The sequence below is a fragment of the Zootoca vivipara genome, chromosome 1, assembly GCF_963506605.1.
Source record: "Zootoca vivipara chromosome 1, rZooViv1.1, whole genome shotgun sequence".
NCBI classification, from domain to species: Eukaryota; Metazoa; Chordata; class Lepidosauria; order Squamata; family Lacertidae; genus Zootoca; species Zootoca vivipara.
Window position 1 is genome coordinate 66,557,784 of NC_083276.1, and position 26,229 is coordinate 66,584,012.

The following is a 26,229-nucleotide window of genomic DNA, read 5'->3' on the forward strand; positions in this document are numbered from 1 at the left end:
GGGTGGAAAGTTATTCAAAAGTGGGAAAGACAAAAGTGAGTGAGATCCGAGTGTCAGGCAGTACCCCTGTCCTTCAAGTTTTTATTTCATGGCTGGAAAGAAAGTCTTAGGTTATTATTCCAGGATTGGCAGGACACCGGACAAGCAAGTGGCTTATCCACCTCCTGTTGGATCTTCTCCACTTTTGCAGTAAGGCAAAAGGAAGATTTCACGACCACCACCCAGTTTATAAAAATGTATTTGGGGGGGGGGTTGCGAAGAGGGGATGGGAAAGGCCACAGCTGAAGGCTGCAATCCTAACTTCACATGAATGTGAGTACATTCTACTGGATTCCGAAAGGCTCGCTTCAGAGTGGACATAATTAGGACTACACTACAAGTACCCTTTACTCAATCGTGGAAATCTACAAGCATGTGCAGGATGGGCAGCAGCAGGGAGGGGACAGGGAGTGTGGACAAGGTGGAGGCGAAAGCAGTACAATGGTACATCGGAAGTTGAACAGAATCCATTCCAGAAGTCCGTTTGACTTCCAAAATGTTCGGAAACCAAGGCACAGCCTCCGATTGGCTGCAGAAAGCTCCTGCAGCCAATTGGAAGCTGCGGAAGTCACATCGGACATTCGGGTTCCAAAGAACGGTTACAAACCGGAACACTTATTTTGCAGCGTTTGGGAACCGAAACGTTTGACTCACAAGGCGTTCAGGATCCCATGTACAACTGAACTCAGATACATAATTGTCAAGCCACGCCCACTGGTATGATTGCCTTGAAACATTATTTTTGCAGGACATTGCAGTGGAAAATCCTGGCGGTGGGATACATTGTCAAAACATGCTAAGAAGCAAAGCTAGAAACCTTGAACAAAAAGGTTTGTGTCTAAATGCACCTATTAAATAAATAAGTGGTGAAGAATAAAATGTGAATCTTTTATTAATAGTCATCAGATTACTTAATTAATCCTGTTCTTTTGTGGAGACATGTATTTAAAAGGTAGGGGGATTAAATTCCCCAAAGTGGAAGTTATAAATTTTAGCATGCTCTTCGTGATAACTGGTACTGAAATAATACACTGGATTATTCTACCCTACTTTTGAAAGCACACACTAATCTGTGTTGAAATACGCTATTATCCAGTGTAGTAAAGAGGAAGAAAGAGACCCTTAATTAGAGGGTGATTGGAAAAAACATATTGCAAAGAAAACGTTGCAACTTACTGTCTGACTCTAGATTTTGGCATTCATTATTTAAGTTAAATGCATATTATGAAACCTTGAAGTGCACTGCTTACTCATCCTCTTTAATTTTCAGTTTCCGGTAAAAAGATCCATTAGTTTTTGGCACAACTCAAGCTACACAGTACTGCATCAAAAGGGCAATACTTAAACGTGATTTTTGTAATTTCGTCTGTGCTACAACTTTAATCAGAGCTGTATTTGTAGATACAGGCATTTGCATTACAATGCTATGCATGCTCCTCATAAGTAACCGTGCCAAGTTCAATGGGGCTGACCACCAGCTAACTGAGTGCAGGATTGCACACCAAGTTTGTTCTCTTAGCTACTTGTACACAAATTGTCTAATGCCCCATAGGCAGAGAAATTAGCCCCTTTCTAGCATTATCCTTTACAGGATCATAATCACATGTAGAGGGAGAACAGGACCCCATCCCCAGGCTCTGCCCTTGTATCACTGCCCACATCCATACTGGAAATGCCTGAAGAGGAAAGCCTGCTCTAGTGCATACACTCCTTTGGTGATTTAGAACCCTGATCCTGCACGTTTCTGATTTCCAAGGTGTATGCAAATGCAGAGCGGGTTTCCCTCTTCAGAATTCATACCCAACACATGTATGGCAAGGCGGAGGTGTTGCGCCCCGTTCTGGTTGCATGGAGAATAATGCCTGAAGGAGACTCCAGTCTCTTGGTTCTTGGAATGTTACTTTCACTGTACAGTTTGAAAAGGAGGGTGGGGCAATATATGCAAATCCACTAAAACTGCACAAGTATAACAGGGAATACTGGGTGCTTCTTAAAAGTAGAACTATTAACTTTCTCTACAGTTTTACTTTATTTTTGGAACTATCACCTATTAGCCAGTCAGGATTGGCTTCTATGTCTCAAAGGGAACTCTGAGCCATATATGGGAAAGTATTGGCTTTGTGAGGATGACTGCAGTAATTCCCCTTATCTGAAAGATCAAGTTATAAAAAATGCAGCCTAGGACAGATTTCACTGCAATGCTTTGACAAGAATGTCTGTAAAAATGTTGTATCGAAAAACAAAAGCCACATGAATTTTGCAACATAGATAAAGTTAACAGGAATCTAAACCCCAGTCCACGTTTCATACCAAAGCAAAGGTTTTTGATGGATATTCTTCCACAGAACACACATACAAAAAAAAAAAGTTGCATTCGACTCAGCACTCATAAGCATGAGAGGTTTTTACATGTGCACGTTCAAGTATGTCTTATATTAGTTTTCCAAAGTGCTGTTGAGACCTCAACAGCAGATGTATCTCTTTTTTTAATATCAGCTGTACCACTCAAAAAACAATATCCTCTTTCTAGTGAATGTTTTGCTCTTTACAATATGTCAAGAAAGATGAAGCCATAAAAATAGCTTAACCATTCAGCAGCAGTTGCAAAGGTAGCTCAGAACAAGACTACATTGTGTGTGTGTGTAAGTGTGTAAATTTTAGGCTGCAAAGACAAACAATAAAAACCACAAACAATAGGAACATAAGAAACTGCCTTATACTGAGTAAGTCACTTCATCTAGCTCAATACTATAAAAACTAACTGCCAGTTTCCAGGGTTTCAAACTGGGTCCATTCGAGATGCAAAGAATTGAATTTGGTACTAAGGCGGCTTCTTCTTCTTCTTCTTCTTCTTCTTCTTCTTCTTCTTCTTCCTCTTCCTCTTCCTCTTCCTCTTCCTCTTCTTTGGCGATAACTCATAGCCAAGTAAGATTGTCTTCCATAAGCAAGGCTTTAACAATGAGTCCGTAAGTGACTCTGGAGGCCAATTCTGGATCCATACGTCCTTCCAAGTGGGGACATTGGTTTCCGCGCGGGAGTTGATCATGGATTTGCCAAGCGTGCCTTCCTCTTAGCACGTTTTTCCCTTGCGTCCTGAGTTTGAGTGTCTGCAAAGCCCATGACACCTTTGGTAAAGGCTGTTCTCCAACTGGAGCGCTCGCAGTCCAGTGTTTCCCAGTTGTCAGTGTTTATGCTACATTTTTAAAGATTTGCCTAAATCAAATCTAATAAACCAAGGCATATGTTTTGCCACAACGCTAGAGCACTGCCTAGTGGCCTGCAGTTTGTTGGATATGTAAAGAAGAATTAGCCATGTTATATTATGTTATGTTCTAAGCGATGCGTCTGAAGGATGCCACTTCAGAAAGAGGCGTATGCTGCTGAAGGTAGAGTTTGCAAACTTCCCTTACTGATACAAGTTAAGAACAGAAGCCAAGTTTCAAATATATTGTCATGTGTAACTATATCCCTCTTGCAAATCTGTTCCGAAGCGTAAACTGTTCTGCCAGAACTAGCTGCCAGATTGTGTGCCCATTCTTTTTCTTTTTTACAGCATCAAGCTACTGTGACCGCTCTACAGTTCTGTAGCCGCTCATACCAAGATAACCAATTTGCACATGGCAGTTTTGAGGATCTTTGATTATAGACAAGCAGGACTAGCACTAGTTCTGGACTAATTAGGTCAGTATCTGAACAAATGTACCTAGAAACTCATTACAAAAGTACAGGGTCATCACAAATTATATAGAAATCACCCAGTAGGGCTACAGTTTGCAGTTCTCTCACAATATTATTCATGGAAGCACATTTTTTAGGAGACTTGTTTTTAGGAGATAATTTAATTATTGTTTGATTTCATACAAATGTTATATATTTGATGTTAGCCACCCTGAGCCTGGTTTCAGCCGGGGAGGGCGGGATACAAATAAAAGTTTATTATTAATAATATTGATGTTTTCAAATATATAGGGAAAATGTCAAAAACAAAACTGCTAGGGCTGTAACAACATTCTACATACAAACCCCACTTTTACAGTGTGCAAAGTTCTGGTCACCCATCTCAAATGCTAAAAAAATGTACAGAGAAGGTCCACAGAGAAGTTTTTTTCTTGTAAAATGAAGCATGTATTGGGCTTTTCAGACTGGAAAAAGGACAATTGATGGGTGACATGTTAGATTTAGGTGGTGTGTGGAACACGGATACAGACACATTTTTCCGTCCTTCTCTGAGAATACTAGAACTTAAGATCATCCAATACACAATCGAAAGGAAACTCAAGTAAGATGAAAGGAAACATTTCACCATGCAATTCATAATTAATTTATAGGGCTGCCTGCCCAGAAGATGTGTTCAATTCCATTAGCCAAATTCATGGAGAATTAGTTGATTGCCCCGTTTGCCTTCATCTTTGGTTATAGGGTCATCGTGTCTAGACTGAGACAAACTACAATCCCAGGTTTAAAGAGATGCTAAACCAAAGCATCTTCAGGAAGTGCAGCCACAAGCCTAGCTCCAAGAACCTGCACATTTTGCTAATTTCTGGTAAGCCAAGATTTGTCTTAGTGAAGTGGACCTATTATTGGCTACTAGAACTTGTGACTATTTCGAATGTCAAGATTCATTGGTGATATGCCACTTAATATTGGTTGCTAGACTGCAATAGGGGGGCAGGGCTACTGCATTCATTTCCTACTTGTGGGATTTCCAGACATATATTGGTCACCATAGATACTGGAATAGGTGGGCCTTTGGTCTGATGCAACAGGATTCTTCTCATCTTCACTGAGAATGAGCTCATGGGGGGGATGGGGGGGCAGCAGCAAGTTTAAGGTGGTGTGGACACACTAAAGAGAGTGTACCTGCCAGTGCACCTGCATTGTCCCAACCAGTGCAGGTGGCGCTGTGGTCTAAACCACTGAGCCTCTTGAACTTGCCGATCGCAAGGTCAACGGTTTGAATCCCCTCGATGGGGTGAGCCCCCGCTCCTCGGTCCCTGCTCCTGCCAACCTAGCAGTTTGAAAGCACGAAGTGCAAGTAGATAAATAGGTACTGCTCCGGCGGGAAGGTAAATGACTCTAGATTTTGGCGCTGCAACCCCATAGTCACCTTTGACTGGACTTAACCGTCCAAGGGTCCTTTACCTTATAGCCCCAACCTCATACCATCCTGGTTCACAAAAAGTACTACTACTACTACTACTACTACTACTACTACAATAGTTTCATCACAGGATGCTGTGACCACAATGCTGCCCCTCCTCACTGGCCTTTCCTAAATTAAGTAATTATTCCGCCTAATGTGACCAGTAAAAATCAGAATTTGTCACACTAACATTGCAATCCTATGCATGTTTGTTCAGAAGTAAGATCTACCGTGTTCAATGAAGCTTGCTTGCATGCCTGTCTAAGCCTGGAACCTTAAAAATGAACTGTGAAGGGAGGACACCTCCTTGTGTTTTTCCCAGTCTCAGTAACACAACATTCATCTACACCATCAGATTAATTTACATGCTTTGGATTTATTATTTAAGCAAGAGACTGAGAGGAAAGCTGAAGTCTAGCCTGCATTCCAGTCATCTAGGGGTTAGTCAATTTGCCAGTGCCCTTGCTGTGCCTTGCCTTCAGATGTTATGCACCTACTCTTTAAATTCTGAAAAGAACATTGATCTTTAATCTGCAGTATTAATTCCTTTGACAAAATGGCAGATTATGTATTATCCTCCATAAGGCTTCATTCAAAGCTCACACAGTCCAGATGGAAGCTAGCTAATTAAAATAAAGTTAATATTAAGAACCCTCTTCAACCCAGATTCCTCCTGCTGTACTTCCAGATTTAGAAAAATACCAGCCCATATTTGATTAATTGTATTTTCTTCATTATTCATGAAAACATAAAAATGTTTTTGAAGACATATTTTCATGTTTTCATTTCTCAACCACAAATGCTAATAAATACTGAGAAGAAAGATGTAAGAACTTGCCAGAACCTTTTCAAATCTCACAACATTACATATCATGTAAAGTGCTCTCTCTCTCTTTGCCTCTGTTTCTATCTTCCTATAATAACTATAATAACTACCCAATATAGTCACATTATTAAACATTTAATACCATACAGTAGACATTACTAGGCTTTTATATTTATAATGAAATGCAAGAATCTTACAAAGGAATAATAAGTTATAAATATGGCAATGCAATTTTGCTCTATGGTAATCCAAATCACTTATCTTTTTTTTTAATTTGCCACCCTTCCTCGTGACAGAACTCAGGATGATGAACAAATACAGCAAATGTACACAATAATTAAAACATTTTATAAAAGCAGCAACATAATAACAGTATCCAGGAGCACAGTAACAAGACCCAGGGCAACAATCATGACACAAACCCCCTGAGAAACAAAACAGATACCCACCAATTGATATATGAAACTAAATAGCATAGGTGACAATCACATCTCCCCAGAGAAGAAATACCACGGTCCTGGTGCTACTACCAGGGTGGCCCTGTCTCAAGTCACTGCACATGCCCATTAGTAGAATCATGCACAGAACATCCCTGTTCTCAAAGCACAGGTTTGTGGGTATTGGGACAGCTGCTCTTTTAAGTACTTGGGTCCTGAAACTTGAGTACCTTGAACTGGGCCCATTAGTTCACAGGCAGCCAGTGTTGTAAGGCCTGGAGTTATATGATTCCCTTCTAGCTGCTCTGCTTAAGAGACATGACAAATTCACAGAGGATAGGCTGTCAATGGGTACCACATACACTGTCAGAGGCAGCATGCTTCTGGATCCCAGTTGCTGGAAACTGCAAGAGGTCTTGCTTGCGTGCACAGGCATCTGGTTGACTTCTGTGGGATCAGGTTTCCCTTGTGTTCTAAAGAGCTGGGGAAACTGCATTCTGCCTCAGCTATGCACTGGGTGCAATGGGCCATTAGACACACATTACTTGAAGGTACAGTCGTACTTTGGAAGTCGAATGGAATCTGTTCCGGAAGTCCATTCGACTTCCAAAACGTTCGGAAACCAAAACGCAGCTTCTGATTGGCTGCAGGAAGCTCCCACACATTCTTCCATTTTAAAATGGAAACAACAGTACTAAGATGGCATTCTTGAGAGGTTTGAGATTCTGATAAACAAAGGCCCATAAGAAGTACTGTCTTGACAGTCTACAGCAGGCATCCACAGACTTCGGCTATCCAGATGTTTTGGACTACAATTCCCATCATCCCTGACCACTGGTCCTGTTAGCTAGGGATCATGGGAGTTGTAGGCCAAAACATCTGGAGGGCCGTAGTTTGGGGATGCCTTGTCTACAGGAAAAAGTATGAGAAAACCAGTAAATTTCCTCTTAAACAATTTTAGAAGGAAATTTCCTCTAAACGGCAGTTCAAAGAACTGAGTTAACCAGCTTGTTATGTTTGTTTTCATTTTTACAAATTTAAAACTAATTGAGTTAACAATATCTATAAAGACTCTCTACTGTTCTTTTTTTCCTTTTTTTTTGAAGATCATCTTCCCATTTGTTTAGCGTTTCAATCCAGATCTATGTAGCGTCCTGTGTTCGATACTGAACAATTGAAAGACAGAAAGCAGATTTGCTGAGGTTCTCCTCAGGGTTAGGACAGTTGTTAGATAGGACAATTGTTAGGAAACTGCCATTTGTTTTTTCCATTTGCACATGTTTAAAAGTGCAAGAACGAAGTGGTGCATCCCTGATTTTCAAATAGACAATCAGTCAGTTCATACTTGAGGGAAGATGCTGAAAGCAAGTTTCCTTCATATTTGTTATATCTCCTCATTAACTGATTTTGGAGAAAATAAATGCCTATTACCCAGTATATAAAATATATTCTCTTATTTTTAATTCAATTGTGGTTGTGCTTTAGTTGTATTAATGTGTTTGTAAAGAAAGAACTTTTGAAAATATATTGATTAGCACAGGTGTATTAGCAGTTAGTAAAGGGAGAAATGTTTAAACTTGTTATTTAATTAAAACAGAAATACAATTTTTTTAAAATCATATTGATAGCTATTAATATACAGTACTGTCTTTGGTCCAAAGGGAGTTGTAATCCAAAACATCTGGAGGACACCACATTGGAGAAGGCTGGTGTGGGTGATATTGCCAGCCATGAAATGTGATGCAATTGCTATGTCTAGAATTGTGTGTTCTCAACACCTTCCTCCTGAGGCAAGAGTTTTTTAGCACCCCAGAAGCCAAAGCAGAGAAGAGTCTGGTACTGTTCGAGTTCAGGCAAGCACATGCTTAATTAAGCTAATACAATGATCTGACTTACATTTCCTTTTCTAGGATCAAATTACCTTTAGCTTTACTTATTTATTTACAGGATTTATGGTGGCTGCCCAGTTTTCTGGGCAGCTGATAAAGATAAAATAGTAAAATATAATACTGAAAAGGTCATTAAAAACGATTGCAGTATAAACATTACAAGCGGAGACTTAAAAACAAATTCACACATAACAAAAACGTGCAGTATATTATCGGTGGGATGACATTCAGTTTTTATATTAACACAGATTTTTAAAACCTGGGAAAATAAAAACATCTTCATGTGGCACATGAAGCCTATAAATAAGGTGCCTGGAGTGATTCTGGGTGCCACCGTGAATTAGCCACCTGATTAGATAAAGGATTTAAGGCCCTTTCCAGCATGACACGGTAAATTAAGACTTCTGCCTTCACCTATGTACCGTATAAGCAGTAAAGAGGTTCTACTGACTGTTTTCTGGTCATACTTACAATTTAGTATGTATGTATTTATTTATTTATTTATTTATTTATTTATTTATTTATTTATACATACCCCACCACTCTGGGCGGCTCCCAACAGAATATTAAAAATATGATAAAACATCAAACATTAAAAACTTTAAACAGGGCTGCCTTCAGATGTCTTTTAAAAGTCAGATAGTTGTTTATTTCTTTGACATCTGATGGGAGGGCCTTCTACAGGGCGGGCGCCATAACCGAGAAGGCCCTCTGCCTGGTTCCCTGTAGCTTTGCTTCTCACAGTGATGGAACCAGCAGAATACTCTTGGAGAAGGTCCTCGATGGGGGTGGAGACGCTCCTTCAGGTATACAGGGCTGAGGCCTTTTAGGGTTTTAAAGGTCAGCACCAACACTTTGAATTGTGCTCAGAAACATACTGGGAGCCAGTGTAGGTCTTTCAGGACCAGTGTTATATGGTCTTAGGCTCCATATGCCCATACTTTGCTTTTTGGTGGATACTTTGCTCAAGGTTACACCTTGAGGCTCGAAAAGCACATAGTAAGTTAGACGGAAGAATCTTTCCTCCCTTCATTTGCCTGTCATATAACAGCAGTCTTAGTTTACAACATCTGTTCTTTTTAGAGCATGAGTTGGATTTGTAACAGCCCCAACTCTTGCCTTGAACTAATTCTTGAATATGTCTCAATTGTAAAACAGATGCTTATTGTAAATTCATATTGACAGCGTAACTATATCAATGTATATTCACTATAAGCCCCACTGAATTCTGTGGGATTTACTCCCAGGAACGCTTGACTTAGTACTGAGCCTTAGAATATAAACACTTATCTGAGAGAAGTTCTAGTAAACATAGTGGGGATTCTGACTAAGCATCCATAGGCCTTTGCATCCTTATTTAACCTACGTCTCCCTACCAAGTTACTTATAAGAACCTTTAACTCATGTGGAGTTGCATGGGCTACATGTGAGTAAGAATGGAGGTGGTAAGAAACTTACAAGCCTCAAATGAAGTCATTGAAATATTCTGGAAATCTGTTCAGGCTAATATCTCTCATATATTAGGACAGGCATCTCCAAACTTTGGCCCTCCAGATGTTTTGGACTACAATTCCCATATTCCCTGACCACTGGTCCTGTTAGCTAGGGATCATGGGAGTTGTAGGCTAAAACATGTGGAGGGCCGCAGTTTGGGGATGCCTATATTAGGATATCATACACCCTTGGGACTTAAAAGTATTTCTGCTTGGTTATCTAAAAGATGTTAGTTCAGAAAAAGATCAAGAAATAATGTTCAATTTGATAACTGCTGCTATTATAATAGCTAAAAATTAGGGGTGAGGAGCGTTTCTCCTACTATATCTGAATGGATGGAGAAAATCTGGACCATAGTAACACAAACCACCCTAACAGGTTTATGGGGAAATGGGTGTTTTTTAAAATAATGTTTTGAAACAACAATTTCCACAATAATGTCCAGCCTTAGTGCTGCTTTCAACCTGCTGTAACAGAACTACTTCATGTTCTTTATTTTTGGCTTATGTTGTTTAATAACAACAACAACAAATGGAGGCAAGGAACCTATCTTCCCCAAAACACACTGGATTGTCAAAGATGATAATAATTAAATTTAAAATACCAACCATCTAAAAACAATGCAGCCTAAAAACTCAAGCGCAAAGTGGAGATAAGCAACTATATAGCAAACTACAGAAACATGTAAAACTGAAAGGAAAAAAATCTTGTTCCCATTTAAGTCATCATATGTATTACATTTCCAAAGAAACCAAATGAACATTGCAACAACAACAACAACAACCTAATCATTTCCTATGAAATCTGTTCCCCCTACTACTCCAATCCACCAAGACGCTCCTTGTGCTCTGGTTACTGGAGCCACCTTGTGCTCTGCAGAGCACCTGCAGCTTATAAATCTTGAACTAGAAAATCCATCTCAGAACAGGATTTGTCAGCAAACAAGTTTAAACAAATTGTTACTGGCACTTAAAAAACTGAACAGTAGTTTCAAGACTGGCGGTTTAAAAGGTAATTTATGTATTTACAAAGACTTTAAAAAATGGTTAAAGGTGGGAAATGATTATGTGAAAACTGGTTCCATTCAATAACACATTTGATTTACAACAGTATTAAAGCAATAAATCAGTGGTAATAATTTTTTTAAAAAAAAATTCAAAAATGAAGACACACAGTGCACCCGTTTGTATGAACTCAGTGGGGCTTACTTCTGAGTAAACATCCATAAGATTGCACCAATGGCATGAAATGCTCCGTGCAATAAAACTTTTCAAAATTTGCAAACACTCTTGGAGGCAGATTAAAATAAAATATGACCTTGTAGCACCAGAATGGATCCATAATAGGCATAGGCAAACACAGCCCTCCAGATGTTTTGAGACTACAATTCCCATCATCCCTGGCCACTGGTCCTGTTAGCTAGGGATGATGGAAGTTGTAGTCCCAAAACATTTGGAGGGCTGAGTTTGCCTATGCCTGATCTATAAGAACTTAAATCTGGTAGCATGCTCGTCAAGAACATTGTCTAACTGTGGTTGGGAAGCAGCCATCATTTTTAAACAACAACAAAGCCCCTTTATGGCAACACTGCTCCTTGGAAGTGAATTATTGTGAAAATTATCGTAAGGCTTTTAGAATATGAACTATGTGTGCAAGCTTGCCCAACTGCACTGCTCTCCTTTGTCATGGTCTTTTTATTGTCTGCCATACCACCAGGCTCCTACCGTAATCTTATGCTGGAGTCAATTGATGTTGTTTTTTTTAAAATCATAATAATTCTGGATATGATCTCTAACGTTGGTTATATGTTACTGTTACTGAACCTTAACTGGTTGAGTATTTTGGCCAGTGATTATTTTAATGCCTTCGACTGTGTAATTGGTAGAGCATCCATATAGAAATGGGGAATAGGCATTAAGATCTATCAGTGCCTAACTCATTCAATATATTCCAATCACACTCTAATGTTGATGACCCAGAAGAGAAAGTCAGTCTGGCAACCCTTCTGTACACTAGATTTTACTAGAAGAACCTTCTTGAAATTGGGGTCCACTCATTCCTAGAAGAATTTTTTAAAAAATACAGTGACAATCCTACATTATTTCTCAGAGCTCCCTGTGGGATTTCTCTAGTTTCCATTTTGCCCCGCCCCAGAACGCGCATCTTGCCCCTGCGCACGGCGCGCCCTGCCCCCAGAATGCGCACCATGTCCCTGGGGGCAGCACGCCTGCTCTCCACCCCCGGTGGCGGAGCATGAAGCTCTGCCGCTGGTCCAGTGTACAAGATGACTGGGGGAGATGGTGTAGAAATTCAGGAAAAATCCTCTCTCTCTCTCTTTTTTTGGGGGGGGGGGGCAATAGAATGTGCTGCAGCTTTAATGCTTATTTATTTTCTGGTCATGGAGTGATAAGGTGGAAGGCATCTGAACACAGGCACACAACAGAAGTAGGTTTCAGGTAAAACTTCAATAAAGATTGCAGATATGCAAGGAGAAGAACGCTCAGGAAATGACTCATTGGAGACTAGGAGGATTCCTGGATCCATCACCCTGCCTAGGTTACTGTTCATGTTACAATCCAGCTGCCAGGAGAGATTTGACCAATGTCTTATGGGTTTTAGCCATTGGTGGTGTAGTGGTTAAGAGCGGTAGACTCGTAATCTGGTGAACCGGGTTCGCCTCTGCTCCTCCACATGCAGCTGCTGGGTGACCTTGGGAGTGTTTGTTGTGGGGGAGGAAGGGAAAGGAGAACGTTAGCCACTTTGAGACTCCTTAGAGTAGTGATAAAGCGGGATATCAAATCCAAACTCCTCCTCCTCCTCCTCCTCCTCCTCCTCCTCCTCCTCCTCCTCCTCCTCCTCCTCCTCCTCCTTCTTCTTCTTCTTCTTCTTGGTCTCCAGTTTGGCCCAAGAGATATGAGAACAAATGCTCTCTATTATTGGCTGTCTTTGCTAAGGCCTCAAAGGCTGCTGGGCAATATACACTGTAGAACAGGATGCAAGACAGTCCTCTGATCTCTTCCTAGCCTTCATACCCATATATTTGCATAAAAAAGATATTTACCTTTTGAATTTGACGATTTAAAAAATATTTCCAATTATACTGCAGCTCAAATTATACTTTTGCCTAGCAGCTATTACAATTCTTGTAATATTATTCTCATTATGAATAATCTGAATTATTTAGCATTTATCCATTTCCAGCATTAGAGCTTTTTATGCCAATATTTCACTAATCCTACTGGCTGCTTCAGAACCATCTTGGGTTTAGATCAGGCATTATGCTTTATGAAAATCTTGAACTGACTAGAGAAAAATATTAAAATCAAAGATACTCTCTGTATTTTAATACTTCCTAGATATAAATGAAAGGTTTAGGTCTACAACAGGCTTTTAAATCCTTTGTTCAGATGCTTGGTTTAGTTTCTTCCAAAGTAGCTAACAAGAGGGGATGGCGGGGGTGGGGGTGGAATTAAATGTTTATTTATAGTTGTTGTATTGACCATCCTAGTCATAACAACCACAGAAAAAAGAAATACTGTAATAATAATATATACACTAATACAATGTTGTGTATTGTCTCAACCAAAATATGTATTTGCGTTAAAATATACCAAATTACTACTAATATACAAAAGGTTAATAAGAATAAAATATTTATGAAAATACAAATTGTTAAATAACTAATAATTTAAAAGCATCCAGGTTTTTTTTAAATTTAATCACCAATTAAATCTATATTAAGCTCAATAAAAAAATTTCCTCAGCTTTTGGGCACCCAATACAAATGAGAGAATTAAAACGGTCTCTACCTTTGAAATCTCAGTGTACCTTTTCAACACTCATCAGTTTCCTGCCCAGTTGAATCAACCCATTTTCAATATTGCCTTAATTTCATCTACTACTAACCAAGCCTACAGCCGAATTAGCCACAACGCAGATATATATACATTACTATCCTAGATAGCTTGACATTAACTCTTTTAACACTTGACAAACATGAATCGTCTTTTAGGTGCTCATTCGTTTTCCTAGTGTTAGGCTTGTCTGTCTTGCAATAGCAGTACTTCCTAAAGGCATATATTCTAAACAAACTACAGAAAAGCACTTAGTGTTTTTTAATGTCAAGTATCCAAACCACTGAGCCTAGGGCTTGCTGATCAGAAGGTCGGCGGTTCTAATCCCTGTGACGGGGTGAGCTCCCGTTGCTCAGTCCCAGCTCTTGCCAACCTAGCAGTTCGAAAGCACGTCAAAATGCAAGTAGATAAATAGGAACCGCTACAGCGGGAAGGTAAACGGCGTTTCCATGTGCTGCTCTGGTTTGCCAGAAGCGGCTTTGTCATGCTGGCCACATGACCTGGAAGCTATACGCCGGCTCCCTCGGCCAATAATGCGAGATGAGCGCGCAACCCCAGAGTCGGTCACGACTGGACCTAATGGTCAGGGGTCCCTTTACCTTTTTATCCACTAAGTATCTGTTGTTTTTTTAAATTACTGGACATAATTAGACATATTTGCCATTTTTAAATGCACAGTAATAATGAAACCTGAGCACATTTTTGATCCCCACCAATTTCAACTGAACCAGGTACAGAATAGTAGCCAAATGGCACAAGAAATAGTTTAAAGGTTTTAGGAATTCAAATGTCTAAAGTGAGTTGATTCAGACAAAATAGAATCCACATTATTATATATACCATGTCTATCAAAAGTGTGGTTCTCTTGCCAGTTTGGAACATGATGAAAGACTGTTTGGAACAACTTAAGGAACTACATGGACCATGGCATGGAAAACAAGAAGTGCCCACTTCTCTCTGTCCCCCAGGAAATGCAGTGAGCAGCCTATATTTTGCTTATCTGTATTAGCACAATCATTTTTTTTAGTACTGATAATCACTGAAATAACAAACCAAGATCTCAGTGAAAACTCTAAGATAATGTAAATGTGCTGAAATAAATTATTAAAATGTGTAAAGGGGTGGGGGTGGGGGAAAGGAACCTGCATACAGAAGATGGGTAGCCAAAGTGGTGCTCTTCAGTTGAATCATGGACTACAACTCTCATCAGCGCCAGCGACCATGCCTAATGTACAGGGATAATAAGGGGAGCTGGAGTTCGACAACATTGTTGCTACCTCTATTACAAAGGAACATAGAAACCTGCCTCATACCAGGTCAGACCCATTAGTCCAGGGTCCCCAAACTAAGGCCCGGGGGCCGGATGCGGCCCAATCACCTTCTCAATCTGGCCCGCAGATGGTCCGGGAATCAGCATGTTTTTACATGAGTAGAATGTGTCCTTTTATTTAAAATGCATCTCTGGGTTATTTGTGGGGCCTGCCTGGTGTTTTTACATGAGTAGAATGTCTCCTTATATTTAAAATGCATCTCTGGGCTATTTGTGGGGCATAGGAATTCATTCATATTTTCTTTCAAAGTATAGTCCGGCCCCCCACAAGGTCTGTGGTACAGTGGACCGGCCCCCTGCTGAAAAAGTTTGCTGACCCCTGCATTAGTCCATCCATCACAGTACTGTCTGCTCCAACTGGCGATGACTCATCAGGGTTTCAGACAGGAGTCTCTCCCAAGCTAGAAATTAGACCTGGTGTGGGTGCTTGTAAAGCTTGTGAATTTCAAGTGAGCTAGATGCATGCTGGGGAATGCATGTCACAGCTGCAAAACAATTCAGCTGAGCTAGATCAAACTCTGTTAGTTTTGTATCTGCTAGCAAGAGGCCACAGCCATGTTCCTTCCTTCCTTCCTTCCTTCCTTCCTTCCTTCCTTCCTTCCTTCCTTCCTTCCTTCCTTCCTTCCTTCCTTCCTTCCTTCCTTCCTTCCTTCCTTCCTTCCTTCCTTCCTCCCTCCCTCCCTCCCTCCCTCCCCTCCCCTCCCCTCCCCTCCCTTCCCTTCCCTTCCCTTCCCTTCCCTTTTTATTTATTTATTTATGACAATACATCTCCTCACCTTTCTGTCTAATGAACTGCAAGGTGGTTTAGAACAAAATTTAAAACAACTATTATTACTAAAAAGCAGATCCAAGCTTCAATCCAAAAAGGTCATATTCAGGGAGTCAGTTACAAACAACCACTTTGAGGTGCCAAGTTGAAACAAAACGTCTTAAAAAAAAAACCCATGATGGAGTAAGCATCTAAAGCAGGCAGTTCAGGAGCCATAGGGCAACTCCAGAAATAGTCATCTCATTGGTCTCAACCAACTGCAATTTGGACATGCAAGAAAGCCTCCCCTATTGATATTAATGGACAGCTAAACCCTCTGGTGGAAGATAAGGCCCTTAAGGTGTCGTGTCCTCCTTTTAAGTTAGAACTTTAAAAGTAACTGCGCTTTAAAACATGCCCCCAAATAGTCCAGAAATCAGTAAAGCTGCTGAAAAAGAGTAGTCAAATGCTCTAGGAAACCAGCTCCAGTCAGATGGTTAGCTGCTGCATTCCAAACCAACTGAAGTTTCTAAACATTTTTCGAAAGCAATCCTATGTACCACATTGTTCAGGAATTCAATCCTGATGCAAGTAAGGTATGTAAGGCATGTATCACTAGTAGCCAAATTCACACTATCTAGAAATGAGCACATCTGATATATGCACTTAACCTGGGCAGAAGAGCTCCTGTCACAACTGCAATAGGTACAGCCAACAACAAAGCAGAGCCCAGACTGCAGCACAATGCTATTCGAGATGGGCAGAATCATTACGGTATATCCACTGGCAGCTCTACCTACCAGGAACACCCGTCTTATCTGGATTAAATCTCAATTTGTCTAGTAATTTCCTCACATTCAGTCAAGTAGCAATCACAGCCATTGATTCAGCAGTCTGAGAGAACAGTGTGGGCAACCTGTCCCAGCAACATTCTTTAAGCATGGCGCTCAAGTGTGTGGTGGTGACTCAGCTCAGGAATTTCTGGAAGCTACCTATTATCTGGATTCAATTCAGTCTGGCTTCAGGCCTGGTTATGGTGCTGAGGTGGTCTTGACCGCAATCTCTGAAGCAAAGTCCCCTTTCCTTTAACACACAAAGAGCCAGGCAGTTTTATTTATTTGTAAAATTTAAGGGTTAACTTAAACAGCATTGTCTTTAGGTTTTAATGTTTTTCATAAGTGATTAGTTTTACCTAAATTTATACTGAAGAATCTATGGCTATAATCCATAATGGGAATCTACTTCTGAGTAAACATTCACATGCATACTGTTTGACAAAATCTTAAAAGATGAATAGTAAAAAAAAACCATCAGGATCTCGTTGCTGCTTTCCATGTTCTTTTCTTTTTATTTATTACATATTAGTTTGCTTGCTAATTAAATTTCTACAAGCAACTTACAATAAAAATACACATAAAAGAATTCAAAACAAACGTCAAAAGGAACAGAACAATATTGTTGTGTATTAAAGTAATAGCACAGCCAAGTATGTACTGTATTATAGAGTTTATTGTAGTGTATTACAGAGTTTATTTGAATGTACAAGTTCCAGCGGGAACGTCTATCATTTGCTGGTTCAGAGTGCAGGATTTGGATCCACTGCCGGATTGGTTTTCGCTAGAGGGAATCCTTGCCATTGGTTCCCGCCAAAATGTATCTTTCCCCTGCTAGTTCTCTGTTACTATATAAGACCCAGTTTTCCCCATTCCCTGCGTTCTGGCTCTTACCTGTTCTTTGAAGTAAAGAGATCCTCGCCTCCTGTTTCTCATTTGCACTGAGCCGAAATCACTGAAGACCCACTACACTACAAATATTATTTACCAAAAGTGTATATTATTCTTACAATAGCTTAATTATTTCTGGGTGTAATCTTTTTAAGTAAATTTGTTTTGTTTTATTTAATAATTAAAATATTTATGGACCACGCTTTCATAAAAAAAAAAAACAAGGCAGTATACAGCATAAAATAATTATAATACTGTAGTTGAAAGCTCTTCTGATAATTTCTAATACAGGTTGGGAGGAAGTTAAGATGGAGGGACCATCACAATGGCCTATCCTCGGACACTGAATCAGATATTTAATCAGACTTAACAGAGAGCACCTGTTGAAGGGCTACAGCAAAGAGCTCTTCAACACAGCCGCTCCAAATGGTCCAGCAGTATGCAAGGACTGGTCTCTTAGTGGATTATCTTCTTCCAATTATTTTTACTTTCTGGTACTTCAGGAACATAACAGAATGTATCTGTAAGCCAATATATCATTTTCACATATTTAAGGAGCAATATAATTTCCCTTTCATAATCAAGGAGGTTACCCCCAGACCTCCAGATAGCCTATAAAACAAATACTTACCGGTAGGAGAATGCTATTTTAATTTGTTGACCTGAATATATCTAACAGCGATGAATTAACAAAAGGGGCTAATTAGTCTAACTAATGCTATACAATAATTATTTCTTGATTAGGCTAAGAGGCTTTGATTTGACCTTAAAAAATAAGTCCACAAAAGTTAATAACCCCCCCCCCAAAAAAAACCACATTTTATTTCTATCCCATGTGCCAACAGAGACCCAATGTAGCAGACAGAATGTCTGAATAAGATAGGGGAGACTTAAAATCCAGCTCTGCCATGCACATTGTATAGCCTTACTTTGACAAATCACCCATACCGTCTAAGGCAAATCAGGTGGCAATGGGAGAGAGGGCCTTCTCCAGTGCTGGCTAAAGATATTTTCTGACTGATGCAAAGCCCAGATAGCAAACACTTTTAAAAGCCTTCCTGCAACAATTCTGGTCTTCATCTATTTTTCCCTTACTTCTTCTCTAAGGCTTCAATCCTATGCACACTTATCTGCATAGCTGCCAAGTTATCCCTTTTTTTAAAAGGGATTTTCCCTTATGCTGAATAGGCTTCCTCGCTAGAAAAGGGAAAACTTGGCAGCTATGCTTATCTGGGAACAAGTCCCATTGAACTAAGTGGGTATTACTTATGAGTAGACCTACTTGGAATCATTATACATATCCCCTCAACCACACCATAGTTATAGCTATTTACACACAGTACTCCCTGTAACCAGACTGGTATCAGACTATTCCTGCTTTGAATAGGGGAGAACCCCTAAGCAGTAGAGGCTGGTCCAAACCCCCCAAAGATAGAGCCCAGTCCCTTCTCTGTTCCTTACATTCATATTCAATACAGCATTGCATATGTAGAGACACTCTGCGCTTGTTTCTGTCCATCTCCTGTGATGCCCAAGCATCTCTGGACAACACAGCCAATCATATTCATTCCTATGGTCCCACCCCTTTCTCCAGAGGTTTTTTTTTTAAAAAAAGTTTTAAAATAATAAATTTCAGTAGAAGAGGCTTAGGAAGGGGAGGGGACTCCTCAAGACACAAATTTTGATTTTATTTCCCTTTAAATAAGCTCTACCAACTCTGAGGAGTACCTCAGAAATGCTTTGCAACTTCCACAGCATTAGGTCAGGACTATGAAGAACCTCCCCAACCAATCAGATGCATTTATTTCAATGCCAGGTAGGGTGGGTGAAAGGTAGAGTGACAGGGATTTTAATCCTGTTAATCTTTGGTCAGATCTATAAAAAAGAGGACCCTGCATAGGGGGAATACAGGAGAACTCTGGGTTGTGCTGATCCCAAGGTCTTCCAAGATCTGTCCTTGAGCCCTTTCCTTGTCTTATCTCCAGGGTACTGAGATGTGGAGGTATCAGAATGTCCACCATCATCAAGGAAGTCAGCAGCAAACCTCAGAGAGGGAGATCTGCAATATTATATGGCCCTCCCAATGATCACAAGTTTGCACCCTAATTTTCTCAGCCATTCCTATACTGTAATGAGCTTTAGCATGACATTTTTAAAACATTTAATTTATAATGAAGCAATTTCTATCCATTTGCGTACTCAGCATCTTACTCTTTCTGCATAAGATATTTCCAACTTCTTCTTGAGTATATTCTGTGCCATTATATTCTGGTTTTAAATCAATGACCGTGAAAGAAGACAAAATAATTTCTACATTTACAAAAAAAAAGAACCCATACTTTTTCACACGAGTCAGCTTGCCCATTTAATTCATGACTAATTTAGTAAACTCAATTCCAAGGAATTTACTTACGCTAATCCTAAAGCCTCTTATGCAGATTTATGGAAAATATGAACAGAATGGCTCAAGCAACTGTCTCCCACAAATAAGACTCAGTGAAACCTCAAGAGGGATTAAACAGGTCCTCATTCAAAAATGGATCAGCCAATGCCAAAGAATGAAAATCAAAAGCCAGCAGAATTACACATACAGCTATTTTAAAAAATCACATTCTGTCTGAAAAGGCAGCTCATGCGTCTCACCAGCGTCTTAATCATGAGACAGCTCTATCAGCATCTGTCAAATTCAATTTGTCCACCTTTCAAATGAAACCTATACCTGTGTCTTGCGACTAGAATTCAATCACCAGTGTTGGCAGGAAAGGCAAGGACAAAGAGAGAAGTTTCTTAGGATGCTATTTAGGGCACTTGGAAGGAAGGTGGGATTTCACGGGCATTTTCCTACAACCATTAGACAACTGTGTTTAATATTCACTGGACAGTCATATGGAATCAGACCTTCTGACAGATTGCAGTGAGCACCATAGGTATAGATATTCATAGAATATCATTTCACAATGACCAGACTGAAAGGAGACTGTGGGAATCCACCTTTAGTCCACTCTCTCCAGACATCACATTCAGAACAAAAGGGTTTGACACTTCCTTGAAATGGAAAATTAGAAATTTATAGTGTCTAGTGATAGGAACACAGATTTAACACTACCCTCTCCCTCACTAGGGCCAGTTAGGGTTGCTAAGGCAGCAACACTCCCCATCATCAGATACTATGGGCTGCATCCAATGTTCTCTGTCTGCTAGGGCAAGAGCCCACACGCAAGTGGATGCCAGAATCTAAAGGTTGTGCAACGAAAGGAATCCAATGCAACAGTTGCCCTAGTGGATATTTTTCCACAACAGCTGATATGTTGCACAACAATCTTTGCTAATGTAGTTGGGTTCTTCCTTGCACCGTTGCAACAAGTATACCGCTATGTGACTTTAATTTAGTGCTACCTTGGATACAACCCAGTATTAAAAAAAAAAAATTCAGGCTATTTAAAGATAGAGAGAGAGGTATACGAGGGTGGGGGGGAAAGAGAAAACATTCCTCATGACTGCCTCCAAATGAGAAAAAAAGTAGCAGATATGAAAATGTAAGCCTCATTTCTGCCAAATACACAATGCAACTCAAATTCTACTACTGTCATTTATATTGAATACTGTTTAAATAATTCAAGGGTCCATTACCTGAAATGGTCTGGTTTCTGCAAGTGCTTAAAGTTCTATTACCCTTAGATAAGTTGCCAGAGCAAACAGTAAACAAGCATAAGCTCCTAATTCCACCCTCCCCTTCCAAAAAAAAGCCACCCATTGTTGCAATGTTAAGAAAATAAGAGATCAAAGTTATTCTGCCTTCTGAATATTTGATATTTTTCATAACCTACAGACCAGATCCTATCAAGCAACGTCAGGCTTACATCCTGGATAGGTCAAAATGCAAGCTTTTTCAACTGCAGCAGCAAGACAACAATAAGGCCAAAGATAGAGAAAAAGAATGTTACAAAGCTGGAGCAAGATTAGTTTTTCTTGCACCATCAAAACCAAATAAGCCAAAGAGAAGAGTGGGCAAATTACTTCAATTGAAGTCATATCAATTGGGAAGCTGACTCAGACCATACACTGTACCATAATTGCCCTCCATCAAATTCATGGGCCCAAACTGTCTGTTTTCCATCTGCTCCTACACCAATTTAAGCAATTTTGAACTTTGCTCTCCCTTGGTGAATGTATCACAGATTTATTAGAATGTCAGGGTCCAATTGTTAAGATTCTCTAAGGCAGGTTATTACAAGGTGCGGATTTTTGATGTCCGTCAGTCAAGCCCAGGAAAACTGAAGGAGCACAATCAATGCAGCTTTACTCACCCTGGAAACCCATAATATAAGATAATGAAATACTCCAAGAAAAGGGGGAAAGGAGGGTGTTTATTCTCTCTTACCATTACCTCAAAGACTTCTCTGCTAATGGTTCTAGCACCAAAAAGAGGTTTTTAGACTACTGTATTTCTAGCTGCCAGAAACCATCACTGCTAATATCATGGGCTTTATAATTTCATGCCCTCTTGTTGCATGAATGGAACCTGTGTTAATCTAATGTCATGAATGAGTTACTATGCCTTTTCATACGCATTAGTCTACTCAAATAGTAACTCCATTACCAAAGTTAACTGATACCAAAATTACCCAGAGATGACCAGTGGAGTTTGGCCTATATTTACATGCATATTGTACATACATACACAGCACTGATACTGTGCTTAGTCTGCTGCCATTGTTTTTTGACAGATGACTGATTGATAGCACAGGGCAACTTTGAGGCAATACAATACAGACAGCACTTTTGGAAAAACAAATAAACTATTTTGCTGACAAATGCCCTTGGGTGCTAAATATTGAACCTGAATGTCTTCGCAGCCACTGAAACCACCTTTTATGTGAAACCCTGCCCATTGTACACTGTGTCTCATTGCCACGCAGTGCAAGCAAGGCCTGTACAGAAGCAGTTGGATTGGGAGGAGAGAAAATGTGTCACACAACATGGCAGACAAAGCTAGTGCATTAGTACAACTTACAACATTCGAGCTGAGCCATTTTCGAGAGCTGAAAAGTACCGTATTATTATTTGTGTTGGATACATTTCTGCATGAAGCCCCAATATATGTGTTAAACAGGAAAACACTTATTCAATAACAATGAAAACTAATTACAGGTAAGATCTGTATCGATTGATGTGATGCATGTGATTAATTTTTAATTAATTCAATTGCACAGATTTCTGGGACATGTTCTAGGGGGTCTACACAAGTTTATTCAAAGCACTAGCCAGGTGTGTTAAGCCATAGTTACCTGTTTTAGCTAGGACATTTCCTTAAAACTTCAATATTCCATTCTAAACCTCTTGTCACCAATATCTCTTTCCCTTGCTTTCCTTCATAACCCTCTTTAATTGTTTAACTCCAATTGTTCAGTCTGGCTCTTAATAACACCTCATTTCCCCTAAATATTCCAAAAAGGGTTACTTCATTTGCTTAGTGTAGGGCCAACCCCCAGTCAGTTACCTCTAGCAACATTACAACAGTTTACAATAATTCACGCAACAATTATAAAACCCCACACCATTCATGTATCAACTATTTAACAATACTGACTCCAAAATACACGTTTAAAATACAATCAGTTCATTTTGCCACATATGAACCAGGACTGAACCCTAGTACATACAAAACACTCTCCTGCAGCTGCATATTGTAGAGACAGATTGCTTGTGGTGAGCAACCTATTTTTCAGGGAACCTTGTGCTAATACTAATCTTCCCATTAACGGGTTTCTGAAAAGTTTCTAAGGAACCCACAGCTTTCTTAAAACAGTTTGAAATAAAAGAAACAAATAACAAGCACAATTCAATTATACACACTCAAGTATTTACAAAGTATAAACACTATCCTGATTTTCTAAAAAGCATCTAAATACCAAACCTGTTAAGAAGTGTATTTGCTGGTAGACTACTATAAACTTGATGATGCCTCCTATAATTACATCACAACTGATTTAAGTCAAACAAAGTATGTTACAGTCAAGTTTTGTATTTTTCTCAAACCAGAGAATTTGATGACTGAATTCTAAACTGGGTGGATTGAACGTTGCCTGCTCTTGATGGGGTTACACCAGGATTCCTCAACCTAGGCCCTCCAGATGTTTTTTGCCTATAACTTCCATGATCCCTAGCTAGCAGGACCAGTGGTCAAGGATGATGGGGATTGTAGTCTCAAAACATCTGGAGGGCCGAGGTTGAGGGAGCCTGGGTTACACTCTCTCTGAAGGAGCAGGTATGTAGCTTGGGGACACTATTGGGTCCTTTGCTGTCGTCTGAGACTCAGGTGGCCTCAGTGATGAGAAGTTCCATCAGCTTCACCTGCTGGCCTAGCTGTACCCCTCTCTGGACAGGGATAGGCTAACTACTGTTTTCTATGCTCTGGTAACTTCTGGGTTAGATTATCGCAGCATGTTATATGTAGAGCTTCCTCTGAGGACTGTTTGGAAACATCAGATGGTAAAGAATTTGGTGGCCAGTTGCTCACCAAGGCAAGATGGTTTAAACATATTACACAAATCCTGGCTCAAATTGCGCTGCTTGCCAATTAGTTTCTGGGCCAAAGTGCTGGTTTTGACTTACAAAACTTTAAGCAGCTCAGGACCAGAATACCTGAAGGTCCACCTCTCTCCATACGAACCTACCTGGAACCTGAGTTCATCACCTGAGGCCCTTCTTCGTGTGCCTCCTCCACAAGAGTTCCGGTGGGTGGCAACACAAGAACAGGACTTTTCTGTGGTGGCTCTCCTTTTGTGGAATGCTCTCCCCAGGGAGATTCTGCTGGCTCCTTCATTATGCACCTTTAGGCACCAGGCAGAAATGTTTCTCTTCAACCTGGCTTTTTGCTAACATCCTATATCCTTTTAAATGTGTTTGGGGTGGTTTTGTTCTTGTTCTTGTTATGTATTTTGTGTTTTTATCTTGTATTTTTATGCTGTGAAGCGCCCTGAAGGTGAAGGGCATAGCTGTCAAGTTCTCCCTTTTTTAAAGGGAAATTCCCTTATGCTGAATAGGCTTCCTCGCAAGGAAAGGGAAAACTTGACAGCTACGGTGAAGGGTGGCGTACAAATGTAATAATTAATAGGAGCAACAAGAAGAAGACCCCCTCCCCCCCCAAAAAAATTGTGTTCCTAGTGGAAATGTTCTCCTGCCCATTTCATTGTTTACAAGGGGCTTGGGTGTGCCTAATTGTGCACAGGTCAGGTTTTCATGTGGCAGCATTCAATTAATACTACTGCAGAGCTTACACTGGGAACTTGTGCAGCAGGAAGTAGTGCAGGGGTAGATGCAGGAACCAAAAATATAGTATCCCACACAGCCATAGGAGAGCAGAAATTGCATCAGAAGGGACGCACTGCCTCCAGTCCCAAGACAGTGGGTCCTGAAACTGAAGCTTGCCCATTCTTCCCTTCAGAAGCATGCCCTGCATGCTGTATGGAGTTGTGTGCTGCCTCTGTGTGTATTTTTTTTGGGGGGGGGGGGTATTAAGAGGGCTTACTGCTCTCCTCTTAGGTGAACCTTGTCTATAAATAAATGAACCAGCTTAAGATGTGTCTCCTTCAGGTGTGAGCACCTGTCCAGAGAACTACTTGTATCGCAGAGCTTGACAACAAAACACTGCATGTGTGTACCAGAAAGTGTGCCTAATTCATACTACACTTCCTCCAGCTCTACCTCCTTATACAGACACAGCAGCTTCCCTGCGCTCCCAAGCGAGCGCGGTGTGTGCCCCGCTGTTGCCAGGAGCGCCCCGCTCCCCTCTTCACTTTAGGCAACTTGTAAAGATACTTGAAGAAGCCTTGAATTTCCCCTCTAGAAAGAAACTCCTTCCCAGCAGGCAGCGCAGCGCACAGAGCGCTCACAATAAGGCCTCAGAGCTCCGAGGCGTGCGAAAACAAGGCTCTGACTGGGAACCTCGCCAGCCCGCGCTGCTGACCCTGCGGGGTCTGCGAAGCTCCAGCTAGGAGCCCGTCGAGGGAGGCGGAGAGGCCGAAAACTGGCTGGGGAGGGGAGGGGGGATTTCTCAACTCTGGAAGGACAACTTCCTGACAGAAACAAGGCTAGATAAACAGCTGAAGGAGCCCAGCCCGGCAGCGGCTGCTCCAGGCTACATTTTTCAAGCATGACACTTTCCCGGAGGCGGCACACCCAGCTCGGCCACCCCCGCCCCTCCTGAGCCCGGCTCGGGCGCTTCTAGCTGAGGGCAGCGCGGAGAGCCTTTGACTCTCCCCTTCTCTTCCCCCCCCCACCCCCGTCTCGCCTCCCTCTCTCCTCCATGCCCCTCCCTCTGCCTCATTAAAGGCGCCGCGCAGAAAAAGTGGGAAACCTTTGGCACACCAGCGCACACTTTTCTCTCCATTTCCACCCCTCGCCTCACCTTCCTTCGCTTTTTTCCTCCTGGCCAAAGTGCCTCCGAGCTTGCCCAAAAAGGAGTCGTCTTTCTTCCGGGATGGGGGCGACTTGGGAGTGGGCGACTTGGGGGACGAGGGCGATTTCTGAGGAGAGGTGGCCATGGCGGAGGTGCAGCTGGGGGTCCCACGAAAGCGCGCCCGAGCCTCGACTAGGACGAAGAGGAGGAGAGTCCCCGCTGGAGTCGCTCACAAACGGCTGGTCCCTATTCCCAACGGAAGCGGAATTATTCCAAACATTTGAGGCTGTTCTTGCTCTCTCTTTCTCCCTCCCTCCTTCCTTCCTTCTTCCCTCCCTCTCTCC

General features: G+C 41.0%; 1 protein-coding gene across 1 annotated transcript in view; it reads right to left on the reverse strand.

Annotated features, from left to right (window-relative positions):
- Nucleotides 1-26,229, reverse strand: part of PARVA (parvin alpha) — a 71,221-nt gene extending 44,992 nt beyond the window's left edge. The window contains exon 1 of the mRNA XM_035118864.2: nt 25,895-26,229. Within this exon, the coding sequence (XP_034974755.1) occupies nt 25,895-26,030 (136 nt within the window). The 5' untranslated portion in view covers nt 26,031-26,229. The remainder of the gene's footprint in view (nt 1-25,894) is intronic.